The sequence below is a fragment of the Belonocnema kinseyi genome, chromosome 5 (assembly GCF_010883055.1).
Source record: "Belonocnema kinseyi isolate 2016_QV_RU_SX_M_011 chromosome 5, B_treatae_v1, whole genome shotgun sequence".
In the NCBI taxonomy this organism is placed as follows: Eukaryota; Metazoa; Arthropoda; class Insecta; order Hymenoptera; family Cynipidae; genus Belonocnema; species Belonocnema kinseyi.
Window position 1 is genome coordinate 115,316,315 of NC_046661.1, and position 16,157 is coordinate 115,332,471.

A 16,157-nucleotide genomic window follows, 5' to 3' on the forward strand; every position below is an offset into this window, starting at 1 on the left:
AAATTTTTTTATTCATTTTAAATTTTCCCAGAAATCTTAAGACAATTTTTTTATTTTCTTGAAACATTTCCATTTTTTGAAACTTCTTTTTTTCGAAATCTTCTAAAATCTCCTGTTTTAATTTTTTGAAATCTTCTCGAGATTTATATTTTTATTTATTTTTTCAAAACTTCGAAATATCTTTTTATGTAATTCAAAGTTTTCCTAAACAATTTTTTAATCCTTCAAAATTGAAAAATTTGCCTCGAAATCTTCCGGCTCTTTTTCGACATATTTTTAAATCTTCAAAACCTGAGATTAGTCTTTTAAAAAACCTACACCTAAATTAATTAATTTTTTTATTAAATTAAATTAAATTAATTAATTAAATTAATTATTTTAACGAATTTCAGAAGATTTCATATCATTTCTAAAAATTTCGAGGTATTTAAAAAAAAGTTAGGGAATTTCATGAGCTTTCAAAAATGTTCAATTGATTATGACAGATTAAAAAAAAGTGGTTTCTGAAAGTATTTAAAATTATTTTATGGGATTTTATGATCTCCCTAACCAATTCGAAAGGATTTCCTGAGCTTTCGGAACATTTTAACGCAATTTACGAAATGTTTAAAGGTTTAAAAGTTTTCAAAATTTTTCAAATATAAGTGTTTTAATCAAGGAAGGTTTTTACATTACGTAATATTGCAAAGTTAGGGAATTTCTATAACTCTAAAAAATTGTCAAGCAGAAATAAAGATTCTTTTCTTTGAATATTAATTGTCAGGGAGCAAGTAGGGAACTTTCAAAATAAAGTTTTGGCGCTAACTCTGATATAATATTCTTGTTAGTAATTTATTTTGCTTGTATTTATATTTATATTTCTTTTTGTTTGCAGTTGCTTCCTCGTGAAAAGTATCTTTTTAGTTATAAATTTTATTATTTGTTTGAAAGTTCAACACTTTTGTTAAAAACTCATTCTGTTATATTGAAAATTCAACTTCTTTGTTGAAAATTCGTCTTTTTTGTTGAAAATTCGTCTTTTTTGTTTGAAAATTCAACTACTTTCGTAGAAAATTTACATTTGAATGAAGATTCAACTTTTTTTAAATAAGTTTTTCTTTTTATTTTAAAAATTCATTTAATTTAGTAGAAATTGCACATTTCTTGAATAAAGATGCTACTCTTTGATTGAAAACTCAACGATTTGATTAAAGAGTCATTCTTTTTGGTTGATATTTCAACTGTTTTATTTTTAATTCATCTTTTTGGCTTGAAAACTCAACCGTTTTGATCGAAAATTTCCTTTGTGTTTAAAATGCATATTTTGGCGTTGAAAAGTCAACTTAAACCTTTTTTTATGTAAGTTCAACTTTTTTTTTTAATTTGTGTTTTTAATTTTATATTCATCTATCTATACAAAATTTACATCTCTTCAAAATTTAATATTTTGATGTTAAAAACCCAAACCGAAATCTTTTTAATCTACTTTAACAAAAATTTCATCTTTTTTGGATAAAAATGCAACTGTTTAGTTGAGAATTAATCTTCTTTGCTTGAGGATTCAACTATTTGGTTTGGAAATTATTTGGTTAAAAAGTCATTTTTTATGGTAGAATCTCTATTTTTTAAATTAATTTTTTAATTTTGTATCTTAAATATTTGTTTATTCTGTTTATAATCCCATAATACATAACGTAATTCAAGTGCGGCCGGTGAACCTTTAGTAGCCATTTTTTGATATATTGTCATATTTTATGTATTGAAACTTACACTGAAAGTGCTGAATTAATTAAAAAAAAGCATTTTTTACTATTTTAGACCTTTCTTTGTATGGTGAGTGAATATTCTGAAATTGATTTTTTTTTTTTTAGTATGGAGACTACGATGAAGTATCGTTTCGACCAGGAACATTAGCTGGTGAAGCTCTTCTTCCACAAAGAGTGATCGATCAATATCAAATGACTCCCGAAATGTGGGAGGATCGAATTAAAATTTGGTATGCCGATCATCGGGGAATGTCCCGCGATGAAGCTGAAATGGAGTATTTAAAAATCACCCAAGACCTTGATATGTACGGCGTTAATTACTTTCCCATTAGTGTAAGTATATATTTTTTTTGGTATTAATATTATCCATCCAAAGATAAAAGCATCAAAACGAATGGCCTTATATTATTAGAGAAAATTCAATCAAAATCTCAGGAGTGAGTTTTTATTATTTATTTAAATTCAAGATTACATTTTTTTATCGCAATCCGCAGCTTAGCCTGTTCTAATTTGTGGCAAGTGTCACTTTAAGATTGTCTGTCAGCTGACACGTTTATTTCCTCGAAAATGGATAAATGTTTCGAATCAATTTTTTAGGGTTTTTCAATCAGCAGCATGTCATCTCACAATTTCGATTTTACAGAATTTCTTTTTGCTCTCCTGAAAAAAATCCGATTTTGCTGGTTATCTAGTTTTGTAAAACTTCAAAATTATAGATATAATTTAATATATCATAATATAATATATTAAATTCGAAAAATGCTCTAATATTGATGATTTAAATTAAAAATTCCTTCAATTTCGAATTGAAAACTCTTGACAGTTGACGAAATTCAAGAATGTTCATTTATTCATCCTTAAAATAGAAGAAATTTCAATTTGAAACCTTCATAATTGAATATTTTAACATTTTAAAATTGAACAACTACAATAAAATCATTCAAAATTTCATCGTTTTCTATTGCAAAGATTTAATATCAAAGTGTCTTCAATTGCAAATATTCAAAGTTGAAGTGTTCTAAAAAAAGCGTTCAAAGCACATACCTTTAAAATATTAAATCGTAAAAATGGAATAACCATCAATTCTATATTTACAAAATTCAAGAATTTTTAATTGGAACGTTTAATTTTCCAAATTTACAGTTATTTAAATTTGAAAATTTTGCGATTTAATTAAATTTAAATATACTTTAGTTGAGAATACAATTGTTCATTTTATATATACAAAAATATTCGATTCAAAACTAGAATAAGTTATCATAAGTAGTGAAAGCTTGGTTTAAATTACAGAATAATCTATTGTAATATTAATTTTACTGTTTTAAATTGAACTTATTTAAAGCTAACCTATTTAGGATTTCAATAAAACTGTGCAGGTAAAATATTTGTTATTTGAATCTATAAAAATTCAGTATTTTTAAAAATTAAATGTAATAAAATACGATGGCCCGTCTGTCCAAATTACAGATTTTTTTAGTTTAAATTTGAATATTGATTGTCATTATGTTAGATATATTATAATAAGTATTATTCGTTTAGACTAAAATTCAAACGAGAATTATAAGAATTATTACTAATCTCAATGACATTTCTCGATGTGAAAATTTGCATAGTTGAGGCTTTTAGTTTTACTAAGTAAGTTTCGAAAATACAAGTGTTTTGAATTACAACAAAACACGTATTCTGTGACGGAGCCGATACATGGCATCCCTATGAGAGAAGCTGTTGCGTACCCGCGCCTTAGCCCTTAATCGACCTCTCTTTCTCCCCTCCTCTTCTCGTCTATCCCCACTTTGTCACCAGCAAGAGCGGCTGCGCCGTCTATGCTCATTCGCTGTGAGCCGCCGGTTGGAGGGGATAAGCAAAACGATGCCAGTGCCCGGAGTGGCAAGTAACGAAAACAGCGGGCGTGTGTTTTTATTACAATTCGTATGCATTTCAATAGGAAGGCAGTATGTCAAACTGGAATTATTCATGCTGTGTCGTGAATTGTAAGAATAATGGCAAAACGGAAAATTGCCAATTTTATAAATTTCCTAAAGCACCTAGTAAAGTGTTACAAAGACGGAAGTGGATAGCTGCTGTAAAGAGAATAAAGTAAGTGAATCATAACCTCGCTTTCAAGCGTCTTTATTCGTGACAGTTTTCCAAATCTACCAGACACTTGGGAAAGATTCACTGCATAATATAGTGTAACGTGATTTAAATATAAAAATAATCTAAATAAAAATAAATATAAAAATTAAAATATATTGTGTGTTATTTTTGCACATTCGGTTCTTATTACAACGGTCATGATTCATACCTGGAACCAAAAAAAAAGAAAGAAATGATTTATTACATCATATGTTGTACGTGCGATTTATTTCAATATTATTTTATCTGTGTAGATTACTTTTTGAAAATCTCTGAAACAGATTTGTTTTGCATGACTTAACCTATACTAGCTACATAACAAGTATCTTTTATCAAGTACGTAATCGTATACTTACAAGTTTCTTACTAGAAGTTGTAGCTATTAGTATCACTAACTTTACACATACTATTACTGAACTGACAAAATCAATTTTTAAATAATTCTTGCATAATCTTGTTTGACTGACCATTTGCACCCACGTAAATACACACGCCCGCTATTTAACGTTCAAATCCGCTAGGCGGCAACACGAGCGCGGCTGACAGCGAATAGCGGCTCTCATCAGTAAGACACTTACCAGGATGCCGTGTGTCGGCTCCGTCACACAATACGTGTTTTGTTGTAATTCAAAACACTTGTATTGTATGCCTTTGGCCGATACACGGCATCCCTATGAGAGACGTGTTTGTTATCTACTGGTGACCTCAACGCTGTGTGATTTACAAAAGAGTATAAATGAGGAAGATTCGAAATTCTTTTTCTCTATCATATTTCATTATAATATTATTTTTTCAAAAGCTATTGCATACTCACTATTTAGATTGAACTGTAAAAAGTGTCACATACTTACTATTTAGACAGGAGTAAAGTTGGATAAAAGCGAAGTAGAAATTGCTTGACTAGCCTCCTGTACCTCACGACAATAGTGTTTTCTGAACGTCTCAGCGCATCTCCAATTGCCTCGGTCCAAAATGTACTGGACTGGAAGATCGTCTAGCCATCCGCGAGATGCAACCGCTGAACGAATGCTACCCGGGGAAGCGTCTATTCCAGCATCTCTGAGAACTGATCGAACCCACGTTGCAATCACTGTCTTGGAAGCTGCTTTGTTGGCTTCAACAATAGTAATAAACAGGGCGTCAACACTGCCCTCTTTTCTTCTCTCTTTCGATTTTCCAAGCATAGCCCTGATCCATGTGACAGGGCACAACCAGATATTGGGGTGCTTCGAGAGTTTCCATCCTGACTGTCTGAACGAAGCCCGATCCGTCTTCGATCCAAAAGCTGGCCATAAAATTATCTCGTTCTCCAAGTTAACGAGAAAATTCTTTGAGATCTTTAAAAGAGTGAGATCATGAATACGACGGCCGGATGTCAATAAAAGTAGCACTGCGGTACGCCTTGAAAGTTCAAAGAATGATAAATCGGCAGTTCGCCTAGATAGCCAATTAAGCAAAATCAGTGCATCCCAGATTGGTGCTCGAAATGCTTGAGGTTTTGCCACTGAAATGGCTTTCAGGACCTGATGAACCAAAAAATCAGAGGATAAACTTAATGTAGATCTACCTGCGCAGAATATTGCTACTGCAGACTTGTGAAGAAGAATGGTATTATAAGCGAACTTTTGAGTAATAAATAAGTCTGCTAAGAACCTGGCCAAATCCTTACCCTGCGGAGACCTAGGGTTAATATTTTGCTTTTCACATCAACAGAGCCATCTTCGAATCGGTGCCCTGTAGGTCTGCAAAGTAGAACTCCTCCAACATTGCTTAAGCAAATTCTTTTCCTGTTGGGACCAGTCTTTGACTAAATCTTCCCACATCCAACTTTCCATACCTGTAGTGTTAGCCGTTCCACCTGCTGCGGAGGTTGGCCTGTCGCCAAGTCTATCAGCACACTCTCCAAGTTTTGAATGGTTAGAGGTGGTTCCATGCTCCTGCTGAGCAGATCCGGCATCCAAAACGTTTGATCCCATCTTGGCGCTACTATTAAGAATTGCCCTTTGCAGCTGTTCAGGTGGGCAAGCACTCTGGGTATGAGATTGGGAGGAGGAAAGACCCATCCTAATCTGAAGTGCCATGGACGACTGAATGCGTATATGAAGAAGGCGTAAGGATCGCTGCAGTCTCGAGAAACGTAGGGCCTGACTACCGCCGAATTTGCTGAGGCAAAAAGATCGATGACTGAAACTCCCCATTTTGCGAAGATTTCGTCTGTCGCAGCGGGAAGCAAATGCCACTCTGGGAGCGCCTTCTTCCTTGACAATCGGTCTGCGATCCTGTTGTACCTGCCTGGGAGATATGCCGCCGACAGGGTTATTTTCTGCTGGTCGAGAAGGTGGAGAATTTGGTAGGTCAGGTCCAATAAACTTATCGATCTTGTACCTCCCACCTTCTGAATGTAGGCTACCAGGGTACGAATGTCCGACTGAAGCAGAATGTGAGCGCCCTGGAGATGGTGAGCCATCTGTTTTATTCCAGCCAATACCGCAAACATCTCTTTTTTGTTCGAGTGCCATCGTTTCTGATCCCTGGTCCACGATCCGTGGAGGTGGGACCCATCTATCTGGGCTCCCCATCCTGTGTCCGCTGCGTCCTTCGTCAGGAAGTTGGTTATCCGTCCTCTGTGCAGGCATACAGATGACGTCGTGGCACCCTGCCACCACTCTAACTCCTCTTCCACTCGAGACGTAATCGCTCACTTCTGTCGAGGTCTGTGTTGATTGAACTGGGTTAAAAACCTCTGAAGGTAGCGACAGTGAAGAAGTCCCCTGTGAATTACAAAGTTGGCGAAATTCATATGGCCCAGTAGGCGCTGAGTCTGTTTCAGGGTACAACGCCGCTTTAATCGTATCTCCTTTATCAGGTCCGTAATCTTTTGGGCCTTTTTGCACGGAAGACTCTTGACATTGTCCCGTGTGTTCCACAGTATTCCCAGAAACTCCATCTCTTGGCAGGGATTCAGTATACACTTTTCGCGATTTACCATCCATCCGAGGAATTCCAGCAACTCGACAGCCTCGTTGATCTGTGAGTTTAATTTGTTTCTGTCCTGAGAGACCAAACAAAAGTCGTCTAGATACACGACTACCCTCATACCTCGCGAACGAAGGATTTCCGCAATCCAATTCGTTATGGTCGCGAAGATCTGAGGGGCAGCTGAGAGGCCAAATGGCAAGCTCGTCATCTGCAAAAGCTCCTTGCCGTAGACGAGGCGAAGGAGGCAACGATGGGACTCTGCCACTGGTACGTGAAAGTAAGCTTGAGACAGATCGATTCGAGTCATCCAGTCCTCGTCCTGCAGAAAATCTGGTATTCTGAAATGTGAGATTGAATGAAACTTTTTAACCTTTACATGCCTGTTGAGGTCTCGTAGATCGAAGATCGGCCTTATTTCTCCGTTGCTCTTTTTGACCAAAAACATTTTTGAGATGAAGCTTGGGCCTAAACGTGTTGGAGGCTCGAGAATACCTTGTCTCTTCAACAGATCGATCTGTTGAGACATCTGTTGCGATGGCCTTGTTAAAAAATTGGAATCCATCCAATTGCATATCAACTTTGGTTTCGAACCCCAAAACCCTCCACCTCTCTCGGAAGTGACGTAGCTGGCCTCCTAAGAAATTCGGAACTGACGGGTAGTCATCTATCGTCTGGCTTTCCACGAAAGGAATCCACGAGCTTGAATATGAGTGGTCCCTTCTTTGTTGTATTCTTAGGGGCGAAATTACCGCGTCGCGAGTCGTTTCTAAACCTTGGAGTCTGCGATGATCCCCTTGGGGGCTGAAAAGTCCGGTTGTTGGATGAAGTAGAGTGGGAAAAGTCTTTCCTTGGAATCATTCTCTTGGTTGCCACGTATGAAGGCGTATTTAGCCAAATTTGAGTTCCCCCTAGAGATTGGATAAGACGTGACAAATCCTCTTTGCCAAAAAGATATTCTGAACTTGGGGGGGGCCCAGCGTAAAGCTGCTCGAACGTTTCTGTTCTGAATCTCGGATAGGAGTCGTTCCCTTCTATTCTCAATGTACTCCGCCCTTTTCCCGCAGATTACTTGCATTATTAAATCAAAATTTGTCTGTACCTTTGAGCCTGAGCCAAAAAGTGATGATGAATGTTCAAACAATGTTTGCGGCGTAAAATCATCAGACCCCGAAAAAGCCCAATCTACCACTGCTTGAAGATTACAGGCTAACAATTCCTTCTGCTCGAATACAGCATTTGACAACCCAGCTAAAACTCGTTCCGTAGGTAATAGCGTGTCTTTTTTCTTATCGAGATGGCAAAGCTCTTCATTAACTTTAAGATCCGTAAAGCCAGGCGACGCAAGAAAGCTCTTCAAAGCATTAGAATACCTAACCTCTTTCCATTCCGATGAGCCAAAACGCTGTAGGGCATTTATCCTGTCCAAACGCTCTTTGAGGGCTGGACGAACTGTTTTCCTCTCATCTACGTCGGTTCTCAATTCCCCAAAGTCCAATAGCTTTGTAGACGACCCCGGCTCTGAAAAGCCAGAAGGTTCTCGGGAAACCAAGCCAGCTAATGCATTAATCTGATCTTGTAACTCGCGGTAACGAGATCTACTTCTCTTTAAACGAGGTCTCTTTGGGGGAAGAGAAGCCTGGTCTTCGCTTGAGTCGGTGTCGGCATCATAAAGCGAATGACGCCGTTCAATTTCACTATATTGCGCAACATCACGACGCTCCTGGGCCCCATTGTTCGAGCTTCTCTGGGCGCCCGCAGGCAAATTAGAAGCGTTATTCGCCATGGGAATATCCTGCACTAGTTTTAAACACAGCACAACACTTAATGATCCGAAAAAATACCACGAAAAAGGACCACAAAACAAGATTTCGTGCACCTCGAATTTGTAACATGTGGCTTCGGCGAAAGTACTCAACGCTATGAGCATAGACGGCGCAGCCGCTCTTGCTGGTGACAAAGTGGGGATAGACGAGAAGAGGAGGGGAGAAAGAGAGGTCGATTAAGGGCTAAGGCGCGGGTACGCAACAGCTTTTCTCATAGGGATGCCGTGTATCGGCTAAAGGCATACAATTTTAAATTTTCTAGACGTTTTAAATTCGACAATAATGGCTAAATTGTCAATTTTATGCAGGTGCATTTTTTAAATTTAAACAATCTTTAATCGAAGGGTAAAAAAAATTTTTCTATTCAAAATTTAACAATATGTGACTCCTACCATTTGAAGGGTTATGGATATCAAAAATTTGGAAAGAAATTGAAAGATTTTAAGTTATTTAAAAAGATTGGATAGATTTGCAATAGATTTCGTTAAAAAAATTTTGAACTCTGAATATTAAAAAAATGTTTTACGGATTTTTAAATTATGTACTTTAAATGTTTAATATTATAAAACAAAAATGCAGGGACGTGAAGATTTAATAAGTAGAATCAATAATTTATTTAATTATTTAACGTATTTTAAAATGTTGTATAACTCTTAATTTTTAAAAATTCGATAACGTGGATTTCTAAATAGTTTATGTTTTCAATATTAGAAAATAGAAATCCAGGGATATGAACGCACGCGTGCATTTTATTTCAACAGTTTTTTTTTTAGACAAATTTAATGAATAATTTAAATTTAATTTATATCCAAGGAATTTCCAATGATTATAAAATTAAATGATAAAATTCAATAACAATGATTGTTCATTTGTAAAAGTAGGTTTATATTATTTCATTAAATTATTTTGTTGAAAAAACATGTTTTTTTAAATTAATTTTTTAACTGAAAAATTAACGGTTCTATGTACTTTGCTGAAAATTTACCAGTTTGTTTGCAATATTTTCTGTCTTGGCAAAAAAATGTTTTTTAGTTTTAAAATAAATTTTAAAAAGTCGCCTTCTTTTGGTTGAAATATCACGTACTACATTTTTCATTCAGAAGTAATATTTTTTGGAATCAAAGTTTTATTACTTGGTTAAAAGTTGAACTCTTCTGCTGTTTTTTAGGAAATTCGTTTTTTTCTTTGACTCAAAATGAAGTTCTTTTGCAGAGAATTTAATTGTTATTACAGTTGAAACTTTAACTATTTTGTTGAAAATTATATATTTTGTTTGCTTAAGATTTTTTTAAAACTAAAAATGTAATTATTCCAGTTGGATATGCCACCATTTTGTTTAAAAATTCATCTATTTAGTTGCAAATTACTTTTTTAACCGAAAATGTAACTATTCCATTTTTTTAAAACTATCTTTCTCAATTGAGAATTCGTCTTTTTTGGTAGAAATTAATTTTTATGTTTGAAAAATCATTTGTTTGGTTTAAAATTCAAATATTCCAGTTAAAAATTTATAATTTTAGTTGAAAATTCTTCAGTTTGATTGAAAATTAATTTTTTTTAACTGAAAGTTGAACTATTCCATTTTTTGTTAAAATTGTTTTATAGTTCAAAATTCAACTATTTTCTTGAAAATTTGTCTTTTTTCATACAAAATTTAACTATTTTGTTGAAACATCTTCTTTTTTGGTAAAAAATTAATCTTTTTGTTTCAAAATTCATCATTTTGGTTGAAAATTCAAGTATTACAGTTACATATTCATCATTTTATTAAACAATTATCTTTTTGGTAGAAAATTCCACTATTCCAGTTAAAGACTCATCACTGTAGTTAAAAATTCAACTGTTACAGGTAAAGATTCATCATCTTAGTTGAAAATTTATCTTTTTTGTTTAAAATACAATTATTCCTGTTGGAGATGCATCATTTGAATTAAAAAAATTATCAGTTTGGTTAAAAATTAATTGCTTTTAAGTGAAAATATATCTGCTCTATTTTTGTTTGAAAATATATTTTTTTAATTCAAAATCCAACTGTTTGCTAAAAATTTGTCTCTTTTTGTTGAAAAGTCAACTATTTCATTGGAAATTTATGTATTTTATTGGTAAATCGTATGTTTTTAATAGAAAATTAATTTTTTTGTTTGCAAATTAATCTTATTGTTGGAAAATTCATTTTTTTAGAGAGATAATTCAAGTATTTTAATTAAATAATCATAATTTTATTTGTAAATTGATGTGTTCAGTTGAAAATGAGACAACATGATTGGAAGTTCAACTCTTTTGTAAAAATGTATCTGTAAGGTTTAAGATGGATCTATTGCAGTTGAAGATTCAGCATTTTAAATGAAAATTTTTTACTTTGATTAGATTTTAATTTTTTAATATTGTGAAAAATTCATTATTTTAACTGAAAATTTAAATATTCAATTTATTGTTAAAAGCTGTGATTTTTTAGTTCAAACTTCAACCAAATGGTTGAAAATTGATCCTTTTTATTTGAAATGTAACTATTTAGTACTTCAGAGACAAATGCAAGAAATGAATTGTTATGTTTTCAGTATTATTTAATTATTTAATTAATCGATGTTGATTCGGTGAATTTAATTTTTCAGAAACTGAAAAAAAACCATTAATTCTAATAAACTTACGAATCTGTATGTATTTCGAATTGATTGTTTTAAAAAATTCGAAATATTTTAATGACTCCGTGCCATGAAAAATGATATCTGGAAAAAAAACGTGTACCTGGAATGGTCAGGTAATTTGTTTCCAGGATTTGAGTGGACACCTTGAAAAAGATTATTTATTTTTTTTCTAAATGTCTAAATAAATATATAATGTTCCCTCTATTTTCCCCCTCTTTTCGTGAAAAAATTACCCGATTTCCCCTTTTTTGAGATCTTTTTTTCGCTGTGATTCCAGCCAGTTACTTTAGTTGTTTGGAATTGAATATGATTGTTTTTCAGAATAAGAAAGAGACCGACCTGTGGCTAGGAGTGACCGCTCTGGGGCTGAACATTTACGAGAAGGAGAACAAGCTGGCGCCGAAGACGACTTTCACGTGGTCCGAGATCCGACACATTAGCTTCGACGACAAGAAATTTGTGATAAAGCCGGTGGAGAAGTCCTCGCCGAATTTTGTCTTCTTCTCGCAGAAAGTTCGGATGAACAAACTGGTAAAGAAACAATCAGATGTTGGCAGCTGGGTGAAGGGAATGGTAGTTTTAGGATTGGAGGAGCGTAATAGTGACAAAGGTGCGCGCATATTATTTGTTAAGATTCTGGACCTGTGCATTGGCAACCATGACCTGTTCATGCGGAGGCGGAAACCCGACTCGATGGAGGTCCAGCAGATGAAGGCCCAGGCCAAGGAAGAAAAATCGAGGTAACTTTTTTAACTGATGCCTTTATTTTTAATCTTTGAGCGCATGGCTCGAATGTGCCAACTTCTACTCGTCCTGGTAGGGGCCATCCATACATTTTTCCGATTTTATTCATTTTTTTTTTTTTTTTAATTCAACTATTTGGTTGAAAGTTAAAAGTTTCCCTTATTTCATTATTCGCGCGTTTGTAATTTTTTAAAGTTTCCAATTAGAAAGTATATAGTTTCAAAGGGTTTAGAATAATTAATCTCTAGTTCACAATATTTCTCACAATATTTAAAATTCTGAAGATTTGAATGTCACTTGATACTTCATCATATGCTACTTCTAAATAATATATGTATCGACTTACCAAAAATGGTGATATTAAAACATTTTTTCACTTAATTATTTTTAATGTTCATGCTAAAGGCCATGATAGACATCTTTGAATTAAATAATTGTAGATGTAAATATAGAAAAATTCCGAATTAAAAATCTTAAACTTGTACATTTTCAAAAAATGGGATCATGTTACAGCTATCTTGTTTTATATTCTTTATATTATAGGGTGGCCGCTTGGAAACCGGGAATTTTTTGAGACCGGGAAAAATCGGGAAATAACAGTGAATTTTATTTACCGGTAATTTTACAAACTTGTGGAAGAAAAATTTGTCCACGTTCGATTTTAACAATTGTTAAATACTTATTTGAATTGTTATGTTTTTCAATTATGCTATTATTTAGCTAACAATGCGTAGTTCAAAATTTGTATACTTTAAAAATTTTCCATTTAAAATTTTTATTTTTACGCTTACATTTTTAATTTAAAGAATTTTTAAATGTTTTCTTAAGGACTTGAACAAATCAAAAATAAAAGCCTTTGATCTTAAAAATTTTTATTTAATCAATCTTTTTTTTTAATTTATCTGTACTTTAAGTAATAAAAGTGAACAAAGACGATTTGGCAAAATGATTTTAAACCACTTCAAAATTTGAGAATTTTCATATTTTAACGTTAAAACTTAAACTGTTTCAATTTGAAAGTCTGAGTCATTATACAAATGTAAAAGTGTGACGAAAGTTTATTAACTATTTTCAACTTAAAATTAAATTTAAAATATTGTTTCATTCTAAAATATTCCAATTTTAACCCATTCAATTTGAAGTTTGTATTTAAAAAAAGATTAATTATTGAATATTTAGCAATATTTGAATTTTTATTTAGGACAAATTTAAACGAAATAATTAAAAGCAAAGAATCTTTAACTTAATTGTTTAACATAGAAAGCCTGGAATCGTTAAATTTTCGAAGAGCCTTTAAACTTTGAACGTTACAATTTTAATTGTTGTATTTGAAAAATGCTTAATTTGTAAGTGGACTTTTTTAATTTGGATGTATAATTTACAAATTAAAATTTATAGAACAAATTTGAGTAATTTTAAGAGATATTTAGGAGTTTTAAAAAGGTAAAAAATTATCATGCAAATTTCAGAAAGTTTTCTTAAAATCTTCTAGAATCTTTTTTGAAAATTTTGTTTCAATCTTTGAAAACCTTTTTAAGTATTCTCTTAAAACAATTTTTCGCAATGCAAAATAATGTTTAATTTTCCTATGAATCTTAAGAAAATGTTTTTATTCGTTTGAAGCCTGTCACAATTCTTGAAAAATATCTAATTTTTTGTTTAAAATCTGAGAAAATCTTCATTTTCTTTTATATTAGGCTACCATTGCAAGTTTTACATTAAGTTTGAATCTTTTCAAAACTTGTAAGTATCTCTTAAAATTACTCAAATTTCGCCTACAAGTAATAAATGTTAAATTGTTATTTATACATCCAAATTGTAAACAAATGTTCTAAAATTTGCAGGATTTTCTGAAAATTGTAGAAAAAATTCAATTAATTTCGACAGATATTTAGAAGCTCTGAAAATTTCGAAGCTTTACAATGATGTTTAAACTATTTATAAAGAAAATAATTGAATTTCTAATTTAAGAAGTGTTCAGGTAAAATTTTTTCAATTTTTCAATATTTAATTTTTCTAGCTTAAAATTCCTTAAAATTATATAATTTTGAAAATTTAAAGTTCATTGATTTTTTAATTCAGAGCATTGAAAATGATAACGTAGATTTATATTTTTTTAGATTGAAAAATGTTAGTACCTCTAATTTTATACACGTAAATTATTGAGAATTTGAATACATTTTTTAATTAAATTTTTTAAATTTCAATTTTAAAAGTTCAAAATTTAACAGTTCCACTTTGAGTGCTTTCATTTGCAGCTCAATTTTTATTACCTCAAGTGATCATTTTTTTAGCTTTAGTGTTCCATTTTTTTAATTTCATTGACCGCGAAAAATGTTTGCGAACCGGGAAAAAACCGGGGTATGGCCGGGAATTTATTTTGTCGATTTAAATGGCCACCCTGTAATAATTTTAATTTTTAATGTAATGTTTTTAAAATTTCCGATTTTTAGTTGAAGATTTAAGCAATTAAATCCTTTTAAATTGAAAAATATTTGATTGAGAAATTTCAAGAATGAATAATAATTCTAAAGAAAGAATTGAAATTGTTAAGTCCAAAATTGAGTTTAAAATAAAACAATATAAAAATTAAACTATCTGAAATTGATGCATCAGTAAATGAACATTTTGGTACTTTTAAATGGTTACAATTTTAAAGTTCTCAATTTTCATTTTTAACTCTAAATTTTTTATTTTTCCCTTTCATATGTTTTATTTGTGCAATTAAAATTGAAATGCTTGTATTTTAGAAAGTGTAATTAGAAATTGAAAAATCATTGGTTTTTAAGGAATTTAAGTTGACTTCAAATAATAAAATTTTTTTAAGATTTGAGTATAAACAAGTTTTAATATCACAATAAATTTTTTCAGTTTTAAATGAAGTTCGAATTTTTTTAAGTTTTCGTCACCCGGGATGGTTTCCCACTTTTGGTTGAAAATTTAACTTTTTCATTTTTAATTTAACTATTTGGTTGAATGTTGAACTCTTTTGGCGGAAAATTCATTTTTTTCAAATTGATCATTGTACTTGAAAATTCATTTCTTTGGTTGAAACTTGAACAATTTTTTTCGTTAAAAATTCGTTTTTTTTTCGTTGGTAATTACTTTACCTACCTGAAAATGTAACTAGTTTATTTTTTGTTAAAAATTGATATTTTTAATTAAAAATTTATCTTTTCTATTTGAAAATTTAACTGTTTGGTTGAAATTTGATATATTTTGTCAAAAATTCATCTTTTCTTAGAAAATTAATTTTCTTCCGGAAGTAATTCCGTAATTTTTTCAACTATTTTCAGCTATGCCTTATTGAATACAATTTTGTTACTCTACTACCCGAGACACCAGGATCGCCATTCCCATTTTTATAAAGAAAACAAAATGTTACATATGCTATTAATTATAAGAATTTCCAAACAAAAAATCAACGCTTTCATTTTTTATGTTCACCATTGAAGACTTTTAAGGGCATGCTCTTCGGTGACCACGTGACCAAACTAGTCCCCGGTTATGAACATTTTTTTTTTTGGTGTTCACTGCGTCCACGCGAATTGAGATATCGTGTTTAAACTTTAACACATAAAATAAAAAGCACTAAAGAACGTTTGTATACATCAATATATTGGTAATTTTAAAGAAAGTTTATTTATAAATTGATGGAATAGGATATTACCATTCGAGTTATAGCACTTTGCAGAGCATTTTTGGTTTGATGCATTTTAGATTTTTTTTTATTCGTTCATATTGAGCACTGACACCAATTTTATACTAAATCGTCTAAACCTTGAAAAAAATTAATATAAGAAATAAAATTTGCACCTTCGTTGCAAATTAACAAATAAGTATCTGCACACACGTAACCTATCATTATTTTTTGGGCATTTTTAGCGATTTCTAGCGGAGAAAAAAAGAAATTTTGAACGTCGATAAAGTCGAGATCAAGTGACTAAGTTCGTTCATGAAATTTCGGTGTGAAATGATTTTCTTTTTTTTGGTCCTAAAAATAAAAGATAAATTTCAAATTGGAAACATAGCAACAACAGCAATGTGCTAAAATTTACTCGCCGGAGTTCTCCAACCAACTTCCA

The 16,157-nt window shown here is 31.8% G+C and overlaps 1 protein-coding gene across 1 annotated transcript in view; it reads left to right on the forward strand.

Annotated features, from left to right (window-relative positions):
• Window positions 1-16,157, forward strand: part of LOC117173845 (merlin) — a 31,503-nt gene that overhangs the window by 5,672 nt on the left and 9,674 nt on the right. The window contains exons 4-6 of the mRNA XM_033362492.1: window positions 1,851-2,078; window positions 11,650-11,859; window positions 11,962-12,068. Coding sequence (XP_033218383.1) covers window positions 1,851-2,078; window positions 11,650-11,859; window positions 11,962-12,068 — 545 coding nt within the window. The remainder of the gene's footprint in view (window positions 1-1,850; window positions 2,079-11,649; window positions 11,860-11,961; window positions 12,069-16,157) is intronic.